This window comes from Cetorhinus maximus, unplaced genomic scaffold (assembly GCF_964194155.1).
Source record: "Cetorhinus maximus unplaced genomic scaffold, sCetMax3.hap1.1 HAP1_SCAFFOLD_1098, whole genome shotgun sequence".
Lineage (NCBI taxonomy): Eukaryota > Metazoa > Chordata > Chondrichthyes > Lamniformes > Cetorhinidae > Cetorhinus > Cetorhinus maximus.
This window is the reverse complement of record NW_027597040.1, coordinates 37721-60417: the sequence shown is the minus strand read 5'-3', so window position 1 is coordinate 60417 and position 22697 is coordinate 37721. Positions and strand designations below refer to the sequence as shown.

The 22697-nt window shown below is 57.6% G+C and overlaps 2 protein-coding genes across 2 annotated transcripts; one reads left to right on the top strand and one right to left on the bottom strand.

Annotated features, from left to right (window-relative positions):
- Positions 1-221: 221 nt before the first annotated feature.
- LOC144675672 (uncharacterized) lies at positions 222-3577 on the top strand. The gene is made up of 3 exons (XM_078536321.1): positions 222-775; positions 851-2131; positions 3527-3577. The coding sequence occupies exons 1-3, from the start codon at positions 224-226 to the stop codon at positions 3575-3577; spliced, it is 1884 nt and encodes a 627-aa protein (XP_078392447.1). The 5' UTR covers positions 222-223.
- A 4347-nt stretch (positions 3578-7924) lies between these two features.
- On the bottom strand, positions 7925-22496 carry LOC144675673 (apoptosis-associated speck-like protein containing a CARD). Its single transcript, XM_078536322.1, is given in 4 exon segments — positions 7925-8372; positions 11669-11722; positions 22211-22264; positions 22267-22496. Coding segments are annotated over 4 exon segments (597 nt in total). The 5' UTR covers positions 22487-22496; the 3' UTR covers positions 7925-8103.
- Between the last annotated feature and the right edge of the window lie 201 nt (positions 22497-22697).

Below are 22697 nucleotides of genomic sequence, written 5' to 3'. Positions count from 1 at the left end.
TGTGGTCCCAGCGCGGAGGAAGAGAGAGGTGGATGTGGTCCCAGCGCGGAGGGAGAGGGGGTCCAGATCCGGCCCGATCGATGGGCCCGGGACCGAGCCTGGGCCTCTCCTGGCCAGCGCGGGCGGGTGAGCATATCTGCTTTATCCTCCTAACGCCCTCTTCCCTCTCTCCCTCCCTCTCCCTCCCTCCCCCTCTCTCTGTGCAGGGACACCCCGTCAGACGATGGCTTCCGAAGAAGGGGCCGGGGCGGCCAAGCCCGGCAAGAGGAAGCGGCAGGCGGGGAGGGGAGGCCGGCGCCGGGAGCTCTACATCTGCTCGGAGTGCGGCGCGAGCTTCCCCTCGCTGGCTGGCGTGAGGGCGCACGCCCGCAGCACCCAACACCGGGGCACGGCACCGGCGCCCAAGGGCAAGGAGACCGGGGAGGCGGCCGGCGGCGAGGGCAAGTCGGCGACGGCGGAGAAGGAGGAGGAGGACGGCGGCAAAGCTGCGACGGGGAGCGACGCCGGCGGGGAGGCCGAGCGCGGCGCGGAGGCCGAGCGCGGCGCAGAGGCCGACGGCGAGGGAAAGAGCGCCGGGGGGGAGGCGCGCCGGCCCGGCGGGGGGTCCCGCCGCTACCCCTGCCCCACGTGCGCCAAGGCCTACCGGACGGCCTCCGAGCTGCAGGCCCATGCCCGCTCCCACACCGGCGAGAAGCCCTTCGGCTGCCCCGAGTGCGACAAGCGCTTTGCCCGCGCCCGCTGCCTGCGCGTCCACGCGGCCCAGGCCCACGCGGCGGCCGCTGCCACCGGGGAAGGGGAGGGGGGGGAGGGGGGCGGCGGCGGCGGCGGCGGCGGAGGAGGAGTGGGGGAGGCCCGGCCCTGCCGCTGCCCCCACTGCGGCAAGGCCTGCGCCACGCCGGCCAAGCTGCGGGTCCACGAGCGCCAGCACACGGGCGAGCGGCCCTACGCCTGCCCCGAGTGCGGCAAGCGCTTCGCCGACCCCTCGGTGTGCCGCAAGCACCGGCGGGCCCACGCCGGCCACCGGCCCCACGCCTGCGCCCACTGCGGCAAGGCCTACGCCGAGCTGAAGGACCTGCGCAACCACCAGCGGCGCCACACCGGCGAGCGGCCCTTCCAGTGCGCCGCCTGCGGCAAGGCCTTCGCCCGCTCCTCCTCGCTGGCCTGCCACCAGCGCATCCACGCCGCCGAGAAGCCCCACCGCTGCCCGGACTGCGGCAAGGGCTTCACCCAGCGCTCCAGCTGGAACAACCACCGGCGCACCCACTCCGGCGAGCGGCCCTACCTCTGCGCCGCCTGCGGCCGCCTCTTCGCCGACCCCTCCTCCTTCCGGCGCCACCAGCGCTGCCACGCCGGCCTGCGGCCCCACCCCTGCGACCGGTGCCCCAAGCGCTTCCGCCAGCCGGCCGACCTGGCCCTGCACCGGCGCACCCACACCGGCGAGCGGCCCCACCCCTGCCCGGAGTGCGGCAAGGCCTTCGCCGCCTCCTGGGACCTCAAGCGCCACCGGCTGGCCCACTCGGGGGCCCGCCCCCACCCCTGCCCGGACTGCGGCAAGGCCTTCGCCGAGCGGGCGGCACTCACCAAGCACCGGCGCACCCACACCGGCGAGCGGCCCTACCGCTGCGCCCACTGCGACAAGGCCTTCGTGGTCTCCTCCAGCCTGCGCAAGCACGAGCGGGCCCACGCCCAGGAGCGCTGCCCGCTTTGCCCGGCGGTGCTGGAGGGCCGGGCGGCCCTGCGCCGCCACCAGAGGGCGCACCCTCCGCCGCCGCCGCCCACCACCACCGCCGGAGGCCCCGCCCCCGCCCCCGCCCCCGCCGCTCCCCCGGGGGTCACCACCCAGCCCCCCCGCCGCTTCGCCTGCCCCCTCTGTGCCAAGCCCTTCGCCAGCCGCTCCGGACTGCGGCGCCACCAGCTCTCCCACCCCGAGCCGGGGGGCCGGGAGGAGGAGGTGGAGGAGGGGGGAGGTGGAGGGGCTCCCGAGTCCGGCCCCCACCCGGCGCCGCCCGCCCCGGCCGAGCGGCCCTGGCACGAGGGTCGCGGCCCGCCGGCCGACGCCGTCTTCCTGGTGGTGCCCGACCCCGCCAAGCCCCCTGAGGCCCAGCTCAAGCCCCAGGCCGAGGCGTCCGGGGCCGGCGCCGGCCCCGCCAACCCCGCCGACCCCTCCCCCTCCCCCACCCCCCCCCTCCTCCTCCTCCTCCTCCTCCTCCTCCCTCCCCTCCCTGGTCCTCCTCCTGCCTTACCTCCCGCCTCCTCCCCCCGCGACCCCTCTCCCGCCCGCCTCCGGCTCCAATTGACCAGGAGGGAGAGGGATGTGGCGATGTTGGGAATGGTGGTGGGGCGGCGTCGGCGTTGGGGCGCAGCGGTGCGATGGGGAGCGGCGAACAGGAAGCCACCCCCCCACCGGCGATATCCCCGGGGCGATATCCGTGTGTGTAAACTATGTACTCTTGCCCCCACCTCTGTCTTGAACCCTGTATATCTGCAATTGTACATACTGTGTCTACCGTATAAAGTTGCAGCATGACCTGTCTGGCTCAGTCTGTCTCCGCTGTCGCGAAATGGGCCCCCTCGCCCAGACCCACGCACCTCCAACCCCTCGATTGACCCTCCCTCCCCCACACTCTCAGGCAGCGCGTTCCAGACCCTAACCCCCTCGATTGACCCTCCCTCCCCCACACTCTCAGGCAGCGCATTCCAGATCCTAACCCCTCGATTGACCCTCCCCCCCTCCCACACTCTCAGGAAGCGCGTTCCAGATCCTAACCCCTCGATTGACCCTCCCTCCCCCACACTCTCAGGCAGCGCGTTCCAGATCCTAACCCCTCGCTGCGTGAAAAAGTTTCTCCTCGTGTCTCCGTCGCTCCTTTTACCCATCGCCTTCAATCCGTGTCCCTCTGCTTCTCCATCCTTCCCCCAATGGGAACAGTTTCTCCCGATCCACTCTGCCCCAGGACCCCTCGTGATTTTGAACACCTCTATCAAATCTCCTCTCCACCTTCTCTTCTCCGAGGAGAACAGTCCCAACTTCTCCAATCGATCCACGGAACTGAAGTTCCTCGTCCCTGGAACCATTCTCGTGAATCTTTCCCGCACTCTCTCTCTCTCTCTCTCTCTCTCCAATTCCCTCACATCTTTCCTAAAGTGCGGAGCCCAGAACTGGACACAATACTCCAGCTGAGGCTGAACTAGTGCCTTATACAAGTTCAACATAACCTCCTTGCTCTTGTACTCTGTGCCCCTATTAATAAACCCCAGGGTACTGTCTGCTTTATTACCCGCTCTCTCAGCCTGTCTTAAATGAGTTATTCACATATACCCCCAGGTCCCCCTACTCCTGCCCTCGCGGTTTAGAATTGTCCCCTTGAATTTATATTGTCTCCCCATGTTCTTCCTACCAAAATTAATCATTTCACATTTCCGCGCATTTAACTTCAGCTGCCCCCTGTCCGCCGATTACACCAACTTGTCTCTGTCCTTTTGAACTTCTGCACTCTCCTCCTTGAAACTTCACAATTCTTCCAAGTTCCGGATCATCCACAAACCCTGGAACTGTGTCCTCTACACCGAGGACTAGGTCAGTAGTGTCAGGATAAGCAAGGGTCACAACCCTGACCCCTGGAGAACTCCACAACAAACCTCCCTGAAAAACACCCATTAACCACTACTCTCTGTTCCCTGTCACTCAGCTATTTTCCCTACCCATGTTGCTGCTGCCCCTTACATTCCCTGGGCTATAACACTGCTCACAGGTCTGTTGGGTGGCACTCATCACCAGCCCTGTCAATGTCCGGGTATACCACATCTACAGCGCTACCCTCATCGACCCTCCCCTGTTACCTCATCAATAAATAAAACTCCAGCCCATTGAGTTAAACGCAATTATCCGAGAGGAAAACCGGGCCAGTTTTCCTTAATTATCCGACATTGGTCCATGTGACTGTCAACTTCATCCAAAGTTATTGTCTGTAGAAGCTTCCCCGCCACTGAGGTTAAACCGACCGGCCTGCAATTTCTGGGCTTAACCTTACAACCTTTCCCTGAACGAGGGCGTGAGGTTTACAATTCTCCTGTCCTCCGGCACCTCCCCTGATTGGAGGGAAGACTGAAAGGTTATGTCCAGGGACTCTGCAATCACTGCCCCTTAAAATCCTGGGATACATCTCATCCGGGGCCTGATGTCACAGTGCGTTAGATACGCTGTCCTTTCCCCCTCTGGGACCGGGTGTCACAGTGCGTTAGATACACTGTCCTTTCCCCCTCTGGGACCGGGTGTCACAGTGCGTTAGATACGCTGTCCTTTCCCCCTCTGGGACCGGGTGTCACAGTGCGTTAGAGACGCTGTCCTTTCCCCCTCTGGGACCGGGTGTCACAGTGCGTTAGATACACTGTCCTTTCCCCCTCTGGGACCGGGTGTCACAGTGCGTTAGATACGCTGTCCTTTCCCCCTCTGGGACCGGGTGTCACAGTGTGTTAGATACGCTGTCCTTTCCCCCTCTGGGACCGGGTGTCACAGTGCGTTAGATACGCTGTCCTTTCCCCCTCTGGGACCGGGTGTCACAGTGCGTTAGATACGTTGTCCTTTCCCCCTCTGGGACCGGGTGTCACAGTGCGTTAGATACGCTGTCCTTTCCCCCGCTGGGACCGGGTGTCACAGTGCGTTAGATACGCTGTCCTTTCCCCCTCTGGGAGCGGGTGTCACAGTGCGTTAGATACGCTGTCCTTTCCCCCTCTGGCACCGGGTGTCACAGTGCGTTAGATACGCTGTCCTTTCCCCCTCTGGGACCGGGTGTCACAGTGCGTTAGATACGCTGTCCTTTCCCCCTCTGGGACCGGGTGTCACAGTGCGTTAGATACGCTGTCCTTTCCCCCTCTGGGACCGGGTGTCACAGTGCGTTAGATACGCTGTCCTTTCCCCCTCTGGGACCGGGTGTCACAGTGCGTTAGATACGCTGTCCTTTCCCCCTCTGGGACCGGGTGTCACAGTGCGTTAGATACACTGTCCTTTCCCCCTCTGGGACCGGGTGTCACAGTGCGTTAGATACACTGTCCTTTCCCCCTCTGGGACCGGGTGTCACAGTGCGTTAGATACACTGTCCTTTCCCCCTCTGGGACCGGGTGTCACAGTGCGTTAGATACACTGTCCTTTCCGCCTTTGGGACCGGGTGTCACAGTGCGTTAAATACACTGTCCTTTCCCCCCTCTGGGACCGGGTGTCACAGTGCGTTAGATACACTGTCCTTTCCCCCTCTGGGACCGGGTGTCACAGTGCGTTAGATACACTGTCCTTTCCACCTCTGGGACCGGGTGTCACAGTGCGTTAGATACGCTGTCCTTTCCCCCTCTGGGACCGGGTGTCACAGTGCGTTAGATACACTGTCCTTTCCCCCCTCTGGGACCGGGTGTCACAGTGCGTTAGATACACTGTCCTTTCCCCCTCTGGGACCGGGTGTCACAGTGCGTTAGATACACTGTCCTTTCCCCCTCTGGGACCGAGTGTCACAGTGCGTTAGATACACTGTCCTTTCCCCCTCTGGGACCGGGTGTCACAGTGCGTTAGATACACTGTCCTATCCCCCTCTGGGAACGGGTGTCACAGTGCGTTAGATACACTGTCCTTTCCCCCTCTGGGACCGGATGTCACAGTGCGTTAGATACCCTGTCCTTTCCCCCTCTGGGACCGGGTGTCACAGTGCGTTAGATACGCTGTCCTTTCCCCCTCTGGGACCGGGTGTCACAGTGCGTTAGATACGCTGTCCTTTCCCCCTCTGGGACCGGGTGTCACAGTGCGTTAGATACGCTGTCCTTTCCCCCTCTGGGACCGGGTGTCACAGTGCGTTAGATACACTGAAATTTCCCCCTCTGGGACCGGCTGTCACAGTGCGTTAGATACACTGTCCTTTCCCCCTCTGGGACCGGCTGTCACAGTGCGTTAGATACACTGTCCTTTCCCCCTCTGGGACCGGGTGTCACAGTGCGTTAGATACACTGTCCTATTCCCCTCTGGGACCGGGTGTCACAGTGCGTTAGATACGCTGTCCTTTCCCCCTCTGGGACCGGGTGTCACAGTGCGTTAGATACGCTGTCCTTTCCCCCTCTGGGACCGGGTGTCACAGTGCGTTAGATACGCTGTCCTTTCCCCCTCTGGGACCGGGTGTCACAGTGCGTTAGATACGCTGTCCTTTCCCCCTCTGGGACCGGGTGTCACAGTGCGTTAGATACGCTGTCCTTTCCCCCTCTGGGACCGGGTGTCACAGTGCGTTAGATACGCTGTCCTTTCCCCCTCTGGGACCGGGTGTCACAGTGCGTTAGATACGCTGTCCTTTCCCCCTCTGGGACCGGGTGTCACAGTGCGTTAGATACACTGTCCTTTCCCCCTCTGGGACTGGGTGTCACAGTGCATTAGATACACTGTCCTTTCCCCCTCTGGGACCGGGTGTCACAGTGCGTTAGATACGCTATCCTTTCCCCCTCTGGGACCGGGTGTCACAGTGCGTTAGATACACTGTGCTTTCCCCCTCTGGGACCGGGTGTCACAGTGCATTAAATACACTGTCCTTTCCCCCCTCTGGGACCGGGTGTCACAGTGCGTTAGATACACTGTCCTTTCCACCTCTGGGACGGGGTGTCACAGTGCGTTAGATACACTGTCCTTTCCCCCTCTGGGACCAAGTTTCACAGTGCGTTAGATACACTGTCCTTTCCCCCTCTGGGACCGGGTGTCACAGTGCGTTAGATACGCTGTCCTTTCCCCCTCTGGGACCGGGTGTCACAGTGCGTTAGATACGCTGTCCTTTCCCCCTCTGGGACCGGGTGTCACAGTGCGTTAGATACACTGTAATTTCCCCCTCTGGGACCGGCTGTCACAGTGCGTTAGATACACTGTCCTTACCCCCTCTTGGACCGGGTGTCACAGTGCGTTAGATACACTGTCCTTTCCCCCTCTGGGACCGGGTGTCACAGTGCGTTAGATACACTGTCCGATCCCCCTCTGGGACCGGGTGTCACAGTGCGTTAGATACACTGTCCTTTCCCCCTCTGGGTCCGGATGTCACGGTGCGTTAGATACGCTGTCCTTTCCCCCTCTGGGACCGGGTGTCACAGTGCATTAGATACACTGTCCTTTCCCCCTCTGGGAGCGGGTGTCACAGTGCGTTAGATACACTGTCCTTTCCCCCTCTGGGACCGGGTGTCACAGTGCGTTAGATACGCTGTCCTTTCCCCCTTTGGGACCGGGTGTCACAGTGCGTTATATACACTGTCCTTTCCCCCTCTGGGAGCGGGTGTCACAGTGCGTTAGATACGCTGTCCTTTCCCCCTCTGGGACCGGGTGTCACAGTGCATTAGATACACTGTCCTTTCCCCCTCTGGGAGCGGGTGTCACAGTGCGTTAGATACGCTGTCCTTTCCCCCTTTGGGACCGGGTGTCACAGTGCGTTATATACACTGTCCTTTCCCCCCTCTGGGACCGGGTGTCACAGTGCGTTAGATACACTGTCCTTTCCCCCTCTGGGACCGGGTGTCACAGTGCGTTAGATACACTGTCCTTTCCCCCTCTGGGACCGGGTGTCACAGTGCGTTAGATACACTGTCCTTTCCCCCTCTGGGACCGGATGTCACAGTGCGTTAGATACCCTGTCCTTTCCCCCTCTGGGACCGGGTGTCACAGTGCGTTAGATACACTGTCCTTTCCCCCTCTGGGACCGGGTGTCACAGTGCGTTAGATACACTGTCCTTTCCCCCTCTGGGACCGGGTGTCAAAGTGCGTTAGATACACTGTCCTTTCCCCCTCTGGGACCGGGTGTCACAGTGCGTTAGATACACTGTCCTTTCCCCCTCTGGGACCGGGTGTCACAGTGCGTTAGATACGCTGTCCTTCCCCAATCTGCGTTACCCTTTCATTCCGATAATAAAGTCGACAGGGGCCAGTACAAAATTTGTTTTATTAGTGAAAGCAGAGGGGCTTGGGACAGGATATATTCGGGGGAGTCTGTGTGGGATGCTGATGATTCTGATCGATGAGTCCTGGGGAGGTTGGTGTGGGTTTGGAGGGGCCTTTCGATCGCTCTTCCTGTCCTTCGAGTGGGGTTTGAGGGGGCCCCCTCACCCGTTCATCAGGCTGTCGGTGAAGTATTTGTCCCACTCCTGCATGTCTTCCCAGAGCTGCTGCTTGGCGCCCGGTCCCTGACACCTTATGACGCTGAGGAGCTGTCGCATCTTGTCCTGCCTCGTCGCCAAGGCCCGGATCCTGTCGTAGTTCTCGGGGGTGACCACCCCCTTGGCCATCAGGCTGTCCAGGACGCAGTCCACCGAGCTGAAGCCCTGCACGATGCGGGTGAAGTACTTGTCCACGGGGTGGAGCGCTGGAGGGTCTTGGATTGGATGGAGGGAGAGAGAGAGAGTGAGAGACGTCTGTTGAGTCGTGTCCCCTCCGACAGAGGCTGAGTTTCCCACACCACCCCTCCCTTTGGCTCAACCTGCGCCGCCTCTGCAGTCGAACGACCTCCCGCTCGGACTGCCCGCTTTCCCCCCCCCGCCTCTATCCATCGATGTGAGGGCGCCCTCCCATTTGATCACTTGTGAGGAGGTTTCTTTGGGGGGGGCGGGAAAGTAACACTCGAGGGTCAGTGATGGGGAACCTGTCGAGTCTGAACCTGGTGCATTTGGTTACCCACCTCCTCCTCCACCCCCAAAGGGCATTTGACAAGGTGCCATGCCACGCCAAATAAGAACTCATGGTGTCGGGGGGTAACCTATTAGCAGGGGTAGAGGATTGGGCAGCGAATGGGTAAGCGGTGAGTAGGTATAAATGGGTTATTCCCGGGTGCGGAGCACCACACAGGGACCAACGCCGGGCGCCCTCAACCTTTCTTTACAACCCATATACCCATGACTTGGATGAAGGGGATCGAGTGCGCGCTGCCGAGATGTGCTGACAACTCCCAGAGAGACGGGAAAGTAAGCTGTGAGGAGGTTACAAAGGGGTTACAGATTGGGGACGTGAGAGAGGGGGAGGGGGTGCAAAAATTCGGGAGGTGGGAGCGCGTGAGGGTGTCCGCTTTGGCCAGGAGGATAGAAAAGCGGAACAGGATTTAAAGCGGAGAGAGACCGCTGAGGTGCGGAGGGATCTGGGCGTCCTGGTGCATGAATCTCAGGAAAAGTTGGTGTGCAGATGCAGCAAGTGATTTGGGGGGAAGGCAAGTGAAATGTTGTCCTTTATTGCGAGGGGGGGATGGAGGATAAAGGTCGGGAAGTCTCGCTCCGACTGTACAGGGCGTTGGGGAGACCGCACCTGGAGCACTGGGGACAGTTTTGGTCTCCTTACTTAAGGAGGGATAGACCCCCCACTGGAGGCCGTTCAGAGAAGGTCGATTCCTGGGACGAAGGGGGGTTTGTCTTGTGAGGAGAGGTTGAGCAGGTTGGGCCCTGTCCCCCATTGGAGTTTAGAAGAATGAGAGGCGACCTTATCGAGACAGGAGGAGACTTATAAAAAGGAGGAGAGTAGCTAAAGTGAGGGTTGGTCCTGCTGGGGGGGAGGTGGGTGTGAGAGCTGGGAATTAATTCTGAGGTGGGGGAGCTCGACAGGGGGGGATGTGAGAGGACGTTTTCCCCTCGTAGGGGGGAATCTAGAACGAGGAGGGGGGCACAGTTTCAGAACGAGGGGTCTCCCGTTGGAGACGGAGATGAGGAGGAATTTCTTCTCTCAGAGGGTGGTCAGTCTGTGGGATTCTCTCCCCCCCTCAGAGAGCAGTGGAGGCCGGGGTGTTGGATATACTCAAGGGAGAGGGGTTTCCGATCGAGGGTTATGGGGGAGGGGAGGGGGACAGGAAAGCGGAGTTAAGGCCACAGTCAGATCAGCCACGATCTTATCGAAATGTTTTAATCTCCCACCCGGGACGAGCGCATCAAACTTCCAAGGGAGCCCCAGTTTAACCCCTGCCTGGGGATAGGGGACGTTGGCCGGTAAGTCAACTCTGATTGGTCGGAGTGTTGCCGTGCGGAGTGCCACCAGGGGCACTGTTGCCTGCAAAGACAGGGTACGTAGGTTGTCCCCACCCCCCCCCACAAACGCCTGGCGGGTTGTACCAGACAGCACGCACCCCCTCCGGCTATTCGCAGCGTGGGCCAGAGTCAGGGGAACGTACCCGGCCAAACTCCCAGCGCCGGCAAAGCCCGGATCGCCTAAACGCCCCGGCAATTAGACGGAGATGTGGCCACGGGACAGCACTTGCCTGAGCAATCCTGAACGCGCTCAGGCGCGGAGAGTTACTCCGGCGACCGAGCTCTAGGGACCCCGGTCGGGCTCCGGTAATGTAGCCCATTTATACGTGCTCAAAGTCACGCACGGTTCTCATGCAGGGACCCGGACAACGGAAGGACCGTAGTCCGGGCGTTGCGCCTCTGTTGAATGATCGAGGTTGGGGGGGGGACAATAGTTCCCTGGTGTGCACTCTCCATGGGAACACCTCAGCCAATCAGAGTCGACCTGCTGCCCAACCCCTTGCCCCCTCCCCCCACTCCGAAATTTGGCACTCTTGCCCCTGTCCTGAGGAGGGAATGTCGGGACCCTTCGGCCAGCAAACTCGGAATCGGGGACTGTCTGAGGACCGAGGGACCCCCTAACCCCATCCCTCCCCTCCCCACCTCCGAGCCCGAAGCCCTGGGCTCGAATCCCACTCGAAGTTCGCTTGCTCCCCCCCCTCACCGAGGGACAGGTTCAGCGTCAACAGGTCGAACCTCCTGGGAAGATCCCGGACGTGACCCCGGCCTCGAGGTTTGTCAGCGCGGCCCACTTATACGTGCTACAGGCTACACGGATTCACACGCAGGACCCCCACCCCCTGCGCGCCCCCCCCCCTGCAGGAAGAACGAGCACGTGTACCCGTCCGGGGGGGTGGGTGGGGGGAGGGGGCCCTTTCTCGACCAGGCGAAGCACGTGACAGCCATTCCCCGGTTCATTCCTCCCCGGGGGGGCGACGACGGCCCCTGGATGATCAGGCGTCGTCCCCCACCCCCCCAACCCGCCGGGCTCGGAGGCGAAACGGCGTTTGGCGGTTAACTGTCGGCGGCTCCGCGGCGATGCGCGACTCGGCACATCAGAGCCCACCCGCCCGCCCACCGGCCATGCGAGGCGTGGGGGGGGGCGGTGGGGGGGGTGGGGGGTGGAGAAGCCGCGTGAGGTTCCGTCCTCGGTCTCCAAGGTCTCCGTCTCCCCCTCTTCAGGACAGATTCAAGAATACCAAATTTCAGAGCGGGTGGGTGGGGCCTGGGTGGGGTAGGGTCCAACCCTTTGTACGGCTGGAGAAAGGGGACTGGTGGGTCGGCCAGTGGACTCTGATCGGGGCGAGCACCCACCGGGGGATCTATTCTCCCCCCCCACCCCACCCCGCCCCACCCCGCCTCGCCTCGGACAATTGCCCCTCTTGGGACCTGCCCCCTCGCGCTTTGGGGACCAGGGGCGCGTGGTGGGTGGGGACCCGACTCGGGTGAGGGGGGGGCGGAAGGCGTCGGCTCAGGTGTTCGCAGGCCTCGCTCCTGCGGCTGAACCCAGAGCCCGGCCTCTAGGCCTCAGGCCTCAGGCCTCGGGCCTACTGCTCTGCCCTTCTCTGGGCGCGGTTCCGGTCGACCTATCAGCTTCCGGCTTGGCCCCCGTTCACGTAATACTCACCGGCCGGCGTGTTGGGCTGGGAGGCTGGGGCCTGGGAGGCTGGCGCCTGGGAGGCTGCGGAGAGAAGGGAGACGGTCAGTGCGCAGGTTCGCGACTGGGATAGTCAATGTCCGGGCTGCAGCTCGCCAGACAGTTCTCGCACAGAGTATTCCTCACCACTATCGCCCCCAGCTCTCCTCCCATTCCCGAGGAACAGGCTCAACGAGGGGCTGAATGGGCCTCCTCCTGTTCCTTTGTAACCGGCTTGAGGGGCTGAATGGCCTCCTCCTGTTCCTGTACAGCAGGCTCGAGAGGGGCTGAATGGCCTCCTCCTGTCCCTGTGTGACAGGCTCGAGGAGGGGCTGAATGGCCTCCTGTTCCTGTACAACAGGCTCAAGGGGCTGAATGGCCTCCTCCTGTTCCTGTACAGCAGATCGAGGGGCTGAATGGCCTCCTCCTGTTCCTGTATAACAGTCCAAGGGGCTGAATGGCCTCCTCCTGTTCCTGTACAACAGGCCAAGGGGCTGAATGGCCTCCTCCTGTTCCTGTACAGCAGATTGAGGGGCTGAATGGCCTCCTCCTGTTCCTGTATAACAGGCCAAGGGGCTGAATGGCCTCCTGTTCCTGTACAACAGGCCAAGGGGCTGAATGGCCTCCTCCTGTCGATGGCCTTGTGCTGGCTGAGGCTTTTCAATTGAAGGAACTTTTTCCTGATCTTGACCAGAATGAAGCAAGTTAAATTTCACCACTTCCTGAATCAACATCATCAACAGCATCGGATGTTCAGTAACGGTGAAACTCCAAAAACACTCACACACACACACACACACACCCAGAGACACACACACACTGACAAACACACACACACACACACACACACAGAGACACACACACACACACACTCACACACAGAGACACACACACACACAGACACCCAGAGACAGACACAGACACACACACTCACACACAGAGACACACACAGATTCACTGACAAACACACACACAGACACACTCTCACACAGTGTCTGTCACACACACTCTCTCTCCACACTCTCTCTCTCAAACACTTTCTCTCTCACACACACACAGACTCACACACACTCTCTCTCACACTCAGAATCACACACTCTCTCTCTCTCTCCCTCACACACAGACTCACACAACTTCTCTCCCTCGCACACACGCAGACTCACACACTCTCTCACACACAGACTCACACACTCTCTCTCTCTCTCTCTCACACAGACTCACACAGTCTCTGTCTCTCACACAGACTCACACAGTCTCTCTCTCTCTCACACAGACTCACACAGTCTCTCTCTCTCTCTCACACAGACTCACACAGTCTCTCCCTCACACTCAGAATCACACACTCTCTCTCTCTCTCTCTCTCACACAGACACACACAGCCTCTCTCTCTCTCTCTCTCTCACACAGACTCACACAGTCTCTCCCTCACACTCAGAATCACACACTCTCTCTCTCTCTCTCTCTCACACAGACACACACAGCCTCTCTCTCTCTCACACACAGACTCACACAGTCTCTCCCTCACACTCAGAATCACACACTCTCTCTCTCTCTCTCTCTCACACACAGACTCACACAGCCTCTCTCTCTCTCTCTCACACAGACTCACACAGCCTCTCCCTCACACTCAGACTCACACAGTCTCTCTCTCACACAGACTCACACAGCCTCTCTCTCTCACACAGACTCACACAGTCTCTCTCTCTCTCACACAGACTCACACAGCCTCTCTCTCTCTCTCACACACAGACTCACTCAGCCTCTCCCTCACACTCAGACTCACACAGTCTCTCTCTCTCTCACACAGACTCACACAGCCTCTCTCTCTCTCTCTCTCCCTCACACACAGACTCACACAACCTCTCTCCCTCGCGCACACACAGACTCACACACTCTCTCACACTCAGGCTCACACAGTCTCTCTCTCTCTCTCTCACACACACAGACTCACACAGTCTCTCTCTCTCTCACACACACACAGACTCACACAGCCTCTCTCCCTCGCACGCACACAGACTCACACACTCTCTCTCACACAGACTCACACAGCCTCTCTCTCTCTCTCTCACACACAGACTCACACACTCTCTCTCACACTCAGAATCACACACAGTCTCTCTCTCTCTCTCTCACACAGACACACAGCCTCTCTCCCTCTCTCTCTCTCTCTCACACAGACTCACACAGCCTCTCTTCCTCTCTCTCTCCCTCACACACAGACTCACACAGCCTCTCTCTCACACTCAGGTTCACACAGCCTATCTCTCTCTCCCTCACACACAGACTCACACACTATCTCTCTCACACTCAGAATCACACAGCCTCTCTCTCACACTCAGAATCACACACTCTCTCTCTCTCTCACACTCAGACTCACACAGACTCACACAGCCTCTCTCTCTCCCTCACACACACACAGACTCACACAGCCTCTCTCTCTCACACAGACTCACACACTCTCTCACACTCAGAATCACACACTCTCTCTCTCTCTCTCTTTCTCACACAGACTCACACAGCCTCTCTCTCTCACACAGACTCACACACTCTCTCACACTCAGAATCACACACTCTCTCTCTCTCTTTCTCACACACACACAGACTCACACAGCCTCTCTCTCTCACACAGACTCACACACTCTCACACTCAGAATCACACACTCTCTCTCTCTCTCTCTTTCTCACACAGACTCACACAGCCTCTCTCTCACACACAGACTCACACACTCTCTCTCTCACACTCAGAATCACACACTCTCTCTCTCTCTCACACTCAGGCTCACACAGTCTCTCTCCCTCGCACACACACAGACTCACACACTCTCTCTCTCACACAGACACACACAGTCTCTCTCTTTCTCACAGACTCTCACACTCTCTCTCTCTCTCACACAGACACACACAGCCTCTCTCTCTCTCTCTCTCATACTGACACACAGTCTCTCTCTCTCTCTCACACAGACACACACACTCTCTCTCTCTCTCTCACACAGACTCACACACTCTCTCTCACACAGACTCACACACTCTCTCACACAGACTCACACACTCTCTCTCACACAGTCTCTCTCTCTCTCTCTCTCTCACACAGATTCACACACTCTCTCTCACACAGACTCACACACTCTCTCTCTCTCTCACACAGACACACACAGCCTCTCTCTCTCTCTCTCACACACTGACACACACAGTCTCTCTCTCTCTCTCACACAGACACACACACTCTCTCTCTCTCTCTCACACAGACTCACACACTCTCTCTCACACAGACTCACACACTCTCTCTCTCTCTCACACAGACACACACAGTCTCTCTCTCTCTCTCACACACAGACTCACACACTCTCTCTCTCTCTCACACAGACACACACAGTCTCTCTCTCTCTCTCTCACACAGACACACACAGTCTCTCTCTCTCTCTCTCTCACACAGACTCACACACTCTCTCTCACACAGACTCACACACACTCTCTCTCTCTCACACAGACACACACAGCCTCTCTCTCTCTCTCTCTCACACAGACACACACAGCCTCTCTCTCTCTCTCTCTCACACAGACTCACACAGCCTCTCTCTCTCTCACACAGACACACACTCTCTCTCTCACACAGACACACACACTCTCTCTCTCTCACACAGACACACACACTCTCTCTCTCACAGACTCACACACTCTCTCTCACAGACTCACACACTCTCTCTCCCTCACACAGACTCACACACTCTCTCTCTCTCTCTCTCACACAGAAACACAGACTCACACAGTCTCTCTCTCTCCCTCACAGACTCACACACTCTCTCTCTCTCTCACAGACTCACACAGCCTCTCTCTCTCACACAGACTCACACAGTCTCTCTCACACACAGACTCACACAGCCTCTCTCTCTCTCTCTCTCTCTCACACAGACTCACACAGTCTCTCTCTCTCCCTCACAGACTCACACACTCTCTCTCTCTCACACAGACTCACACAGCCTCTCTCTCTCACACAGACTCACACAGTCTCTCTCTCTCTCTCACACACAGACTCACACAGCCTCTCTCTCTCTCTCACACACAGACTCACACAGCCTCTCCCTCACACTCAGACTCACACAGTCTCTCTCTCTCTCACACAGACTCACACAGCCTCTCTCTCTCACACAGACTCACACAGCCTCTCTCTCTCACACAGACTCACACAGCCTCTCTCTCTCTCACACACACAGACTCACACAGCCTCTCCCTCACACTCAGACTCACACAGTCTCTCTCTCTCTCACACAGACTCACACAGCCTCTCTCTCTCTCTCTCTCCCTCACACAGACTCACACAGCCTCTCTCTCTCACTCTCTCACACAGACTCACACAGCCTCTCTCTCTCACTCTCTCACACAGACTCACACAGCCTCTCTCTCTCTCACACAGACTCACACACTCTCTCTCTCACACACAGACTCACACAGCCTCTCTCTCTCTCTCACACAGACTCACACACTCTCTCTCTCTCTCTCACACAGACTCACACAGCCTCTCTCTCTCTCTCTCTCTCACACAGACTCACACACTCTCTCTCTCTCTCTCACAGACTCACACACACTCTCTCTCTCTCACACAGACACACACAGCCTCTCTCTCTCTCTCTCTCACACAGACACACACAGCCTCTCTCTCTCTCACACAGACACACACACTCTCTCTCTCTCACACAGACACACACACTCTCTCTCTCTCTCACACAGACACACACACTCTCTCTCTCTCACACAGACACACACACTCTCTCTCCCTCACACAGACTCACACACTCTCTCTCTCTCTCTCTCACACAGACACACAGACTCACACAGTCTCTCTCTCTCCCTCACAGACTCACACACTCTCTCTCTCTCTCACAGACTCACACAGCCTCTCTCTCTCACACAGACTCACAGTCTCTCTCACACACAGACTCACACAGCCTCTCTCTCTCTCTCTCTCTCTCACACAGACTCACACAGTCTCTCTCTCTCCCTCACAGACTCACACACTCACTCTCTCTCACACAGACTCACACAGCCTCTCTCTCTCACACAGACTCACAGTCTCTCTCACACACAGACTCACACAGCCTCTCTCTCTCTCTCACACACAGACTCACACAGCCTCTCCCTCACACTCAGACTCACACAGTCTCTCTCTCTCTCACACAGACTCACACAGCCTCTCTCTCTCTCTCACACACAGACTCACACAGCCTCTCCCTCACACTCAGACTCACACAGCCTCTCTCTCTCTCTCACACACAGACTCACACAGCCTCTCCCTCACACTCAGACTCACACAGCCTCTCTCTCTCTCTCTCACACAGACTCACACAGCCTCTCTCTCTCTCACACAGACTCACACAGCCTCTCTCTCTCTCTCTCTCCCTCACACAGACTCACACAGCCTCTCTCTCTCTCTCTCACACACAGACTCACACACTCTCTCTCTCTCACACAGACACACACAGCCTCTCTCTCTCTCTCTCACACAGACACACACAGCCTCTTTCTCTCTCACACAGACACACACACTCTCTCTCTCTCTCACACAGACACACACACTCTCTCTCTCTCTCACACAGACACACACACTCTCTCTCTCTCTCACACAGACACACACACTCTCTCTCTCTCTCACACAGACACACACACTCTCTCTCTCTCTCACACAGACACACACAGCCTCTCTCTCTCTCTCTCTCACACAGACACACACAGCCTCTTTCTCTCTCACACAGACACACAGCCTCTCTCTCTCTCTCACACACAGACTCACACAGCCTCTCCCTCACACTCAGACTCACACAGTCTCTCTCTCTCTCACACAGACACACACACTCTCTCTCTCACAGACTCACACACTCTCTCTCCCTCACACAGACTCACACACTCTCTCTCTCTCTCTCACACAGAAACACAGACTCACACAGTCTCTCTCTCTCCCTCACAGACTCACACACTCTCTCTCTCTCACAGACTCACACAGCCTCTCTCTCTCTCTCTCTCTCTCACACAGACTCACACAGTCTCTCTCTCTCCCTCACAGACTCACACACTCACTCTCTCTCACACAGACTCACACAGCCTCTCTCTCTCACACAGACTCACACAGTCTCTCTCTCTCTCTCACACTCAGACTCACACAGCCTCTCTCTCTCACACAGACTCACACAGCCTCTCTCTCTCTCTCTCACACACAGACTCACACAGTCTCTCTCTCTCTCACACAGACTCACACAGCCTCTCTCTCTCACACAGACTCACACAGTCTCTCTCTCTCCCTCACAGACTCACACACTCACTCTCTCTCACACAGACTCACACAGCCTCTCTCTCTCACACAGACTCACAGTCTCTCTCACACACAGACTCACACAGCCTCTCTCTCTCTCTCACACACAGACTCACACAGCCTCTCCCTCACACTCAGACTCACACAGTCTCTCTCTCTCTCACACAGACTCACACAGCCTCTCTCTCTCTCTCACACACAGACTCACACAGCCTCTCCCTCACACTCAGACTCACACAGCCTCTCTCTCTCTCTCACACACAGACTCACACAGCCTCTCCCTCACACTCAGACTCACACAGCCTCTCTCTCTCTCTCTCACACAGACTCACACAGCCTCTCTCTCTCTCACACAGACTCACACAGCCTCTCTCTCTCTCTCTCTCCCTCACACAGACTCACACAGCCTCTCTCTCTCTCTCTCACACACAGACTCACACACTCTCTCTCTCTCACACAGACACACACAGCCTCTCTCTCTCTCTCACACAGACACACACAGCCTCTTTCTCTCTCACACAGACACACACACTCTCTCTCTCTCTCACACAGACACACACACTCTCTCTCTCTCTCACACAGACACACACACTCTCTCTCTCTCTCACACAGACACACACACTCTCTCTCTCTCTCACACAGACACACACACTCTCTCTCTCTCTCACACAGACACACACAGCCTCTCTCTCTCTCTCTCTCACACAGACACACACAGCCTCTTTCTCTCTCACACAGACACACAGCCTCTCTCTCTCTCTCACACACAGACTCACACAGCCTCTCCCTCACACTCAGACTCACACAGTCTCTCTCTCTCTCACACAGACACACACACTCTCTCTCTCACAGACTCACACACTCTCTCTCCCTCACACAGACTCACACACTCTCTCTCTCTCTCTCACACAGAAACACAGACTCACACAGTCTCTCTCTCTCCCTCACAGACTCACACACTCTCTCTCTCTCACAGACTCACACAGCCTCTCTCTCTCTCTCTCTCTCTCACACAGACTCACACAGTCTCTCTCTCTCCCTCACAGACTCACACACTCACTCTCTCTCACACAGACTCACACAGCCTCTCTCTCTCACACAGACTCACACAGTCTCTCTCTCTCTCTCACACTCAGACTCACACAGCCTCTCTCTCTCACACAGACTCACACAGCCTCTCTCTCTCTCTCTCACACACAGACTCACACAGTCTCTCTCTCTCTCACACAGACTCACACAGCCTCTCTCTCTCACACAGACTCACACAGCCTCTCTCTCTCTCTCACACTCAGACTCACACAGCCTCTCCCTCACACTCAGACTCACACAGTCTCTCTCTCTCTCACACAGACTCACACAGCCTCTCTCTCTCTCTCTCTCCCTCACACAGACTCACACAGCCTCTCCCTCACACTCAGACTCACACAGTCTCTCTCTCTCACACACAGACTCACACAGTCTCTCTCTCTCACACACAGACTCACACAGCCTCTCTCTCTCTCTCTCACACACAGACTCACACAGCCTCTCTCTCTCTCTCTCTCACACAGCCTCTCTCTCTCTCTCTCACACACAGACTCACACAGCCTCTCTCTCTCTCACACACAGACTCACACAGCCTCTCTCTCTCTCTCACACAGACTCACACAGCCTCTCTCTCTCTCTCTCTCACACAGACTCACACAGCCTCTCTCTCTCTCTCTCTCACACAGACTCACACAGCCTCTCTCTCTCTCTCTCACACACAGACTCACACACTCTCTCTCTCTCTCTCTCTCACACAGACTCACACAGCCTCTCTCTCTCTCTCTCTCACACAGACTCACACACTCTCTCTCTCACACAGACTCACACAGCCTCTCTCTCTCTCTCTCTCACACAGACTCACACAGCCTCTCTCTCTCTCTCTCACACACAGACTCACACAGCCTCTCTCTCTCACACACAGACTCACACAGCCTCTCTCTCTCACACAGACTCACACAGCCTCTCTCTCTCTCTCTCACACACAGACTCACACAGCCTCTTTCTTTCTCTCTCACACAGACTCACACAGCCTCTCTCTCACACACAGACTCACACAGCCTCTTTCTTTCTCTCTCACACAGACTCACACAGCCTCTCTCTCTCACACAGACTCACACAGCCTCTTTCTTTCTCTCTCACACAGACTCACACAGCCTCTCTCTCTCACACAGACTCACACAGCCTCTTTCTTTCTCTCTCACACAGACTCACACACTCTCTCTCTCACACACAGACTCACACAGTCTCTCTCTCACACACAGACTCACACAGCCTCTCTCTCTCTCTCTCTCACACAGACTCACACAGCCTCTCTCTCTCACACAGACTCACACAGCCTCTCCCTCACACTCAGACTCACACAGCCTCTCTCTCTCTCTCTCTCACACAGACTCACACAGACTCACACAGCCTCTCTCTCTCTCTCTCTCCCTCACACAGACTCACACAGCCTCTCTCTCTCTCTCTCACACACAGACTCACACAGACTCACACAGTCTCTCTCTCTCTCACACAGACTCACACAGCCTCTCTCTCTCTCTCACACAGACTCACACACTCTCTCTCTCACACACAGACTCACACAGCCTCTCTCTCTCTCTCACACAGACTCACACAGTCTCTCTCTCTCACACACAGACTCACACACTCTCAATCTCTCTCACACAGACTCACACAGCCTCTCTCTCTCTCTCTCACACACAGACTCACACAGCCTCTCTTTCTTTCTCTCTCACACAGACTCACACAGCCTCTCTCTCTCACACAGACTCACACAGTCTCTCTCTCTCACACACAGACTCACACAGCCTCTCTCTCTCTCTCTCTCTCTCACACAGTCTCTCTCTCTCTCTCTCACACACAGACTCACACAGCCTCTCTCTCTCTCTCTCTCACACAGACTCACACAGCCTCTCTCTCTCTCTCTCTCTCACACAGTCTCTCTCTCTCGCACAGACTCACACAGCCTCTCTCTCTCTCACACAGACTCACACGGTCTCTCTCTCTCACACAGACTCACACGGTCTCTCTCTCTCTCTCTCTCACACAAACTCACACAGCCTCTCTCTCTCTCTCTCTCTCTCTCACACACAGACTCATACAGCCTCTCTCTCTCACACACAGACTCACACAGCCTCTCTCTCTCTCTCTCACACAGACTCACACAGCCTCTCTCTCTCACACACAGACTCACACAGCCTCTCTCTCACACACACAGACTCACACAGTCTCTCTCTCTCTCACACACAGACTCACACAGCCTCTCTCTCACACACACAGACTCACACAGTCTCTCTCTCTCACACACACAGACTCACACAGTCTCTCTCTCACACAGACTCACACAGCCTCTATCTCTCTCTCTCACACAGACTCACACACTGTCTCTCACACAGACTCACACACTCTCTCTCTCTCTCTCCTCACACAGACTCACACAGCCTCTCTCTCTCTCTCTCTCACACAGACTCACACAGCCTCTCTCTCTCACACACAGACTCACACAGCCTCTCTCTCTCACACACAGACTCACACAGCCTCTCTCTCTCACACACACAGACTCACACAGCCTCTCTCTCTCTCACACAGACTCACACACTCTCTGTCTCTCACACAGACTCACACACACTCTCTCTCTCTCTCTCTCTCACACAGACTCACACAGCCTCTCTCTCTCACACTCAGACTCACACAGCCTCTCTCTCTCACACACACTCTCTCTCTCTCTCTCTCACACAGACTTACACAGCCTCCCTCTCTCACACTCAGACTCACACAGTCGCTCTCTCGCACAGACTCACACAGTCTCTCTCTCTCACACAGACTCACACAGACACACTCTCTCTCTCTCTCACACAGACTCACACAGACCCTGCGCTGTGTACCGAAGTCAGGAAGTGAATGATTTTGACCCTGGCGTGCCGAGACAGGAGGAACGAGCAAGTTTCTGCTCTCACTCGGCAGTTTCGCTTTGACCAAAGCCCAGTAGCACTTTCCTGACCGGCGAGGTTGGGGGTGGGGGAGAGGGGGGGGGGGATGGGAGACTGTACACATGCGGCTTTTGTCTTCACACAGCCCGGGCAAGCTTTCCCCCTTTTGTGTTGCGGCTGTGGGTCCGAGGGGAGGAGAGCCCACCCTGCAACCCTCAAACCCCTCACCTCCCTCCCCCTCCCCTCCCCTCCCCTCCCCTCCCCTCCAAGCCTCACCAGCCGCCAATTGGCTCTCCAGTTCCTCGGCTACCTCCTGTTGGTCCATGCCCTCAGCACCCGCACGGTCAGCTCCCCGGCGTAGACCTCCCGGTAAAAGTCCACCATCAGCTTGGCGGCGTCCAGCTGCCCGGCGCCCTCCAGCTTCCCCCAGGGAATCCTCCGGAAGGTGGGCCCGAGGGACACCTCCCGCAGGTCGGCCTTGAAGCGGGCGAAATCCTCCCTGCCCAGCTCGTCCAGCGCGTCCACGATGCACCGTCTGACCGTCCGGGACATGGTTCCGACACCCGCCACCCCCCACCCCCCCTCTCCTCCTCCCCTTCTCCGGACGCAGCACCAGCTCAGTCTCCGGCTCCGGGAGCTGGACACCGACAAACTGGGGAGGTCCCCTCACTGGGACTTCCTCCTCCACAGCTCAGAGGCCACACCCGCGCTTGACACTGACTGATAAACCCGCCAACCTCCACACAAAGGCTTCCTGAGGTGA

Coding starts and splice junctions, on each gene's coding strand:
- LOC144675672 (XM_078536321.1), top strand. CDS start 224: ATGGCTTCCGAAGAAGGGGCCGGGGCGGCCAAGCCCGGCAAGAGGAAG. Junction 776..850: donor CGGCCCAGGCCCACGCGGCG/GCCGCTGCCACC, acceptor GGAGTGGGGGAG/GCCCGGCCCTGCCGCTGCCC. Junction 2,132..3,526: donor CCCAGGCCGAGGCGTCCGGG/GCCGGCGCCGGC, acceptor AATTCTTCCAAG/TTCCGGATCATCCACAAACC.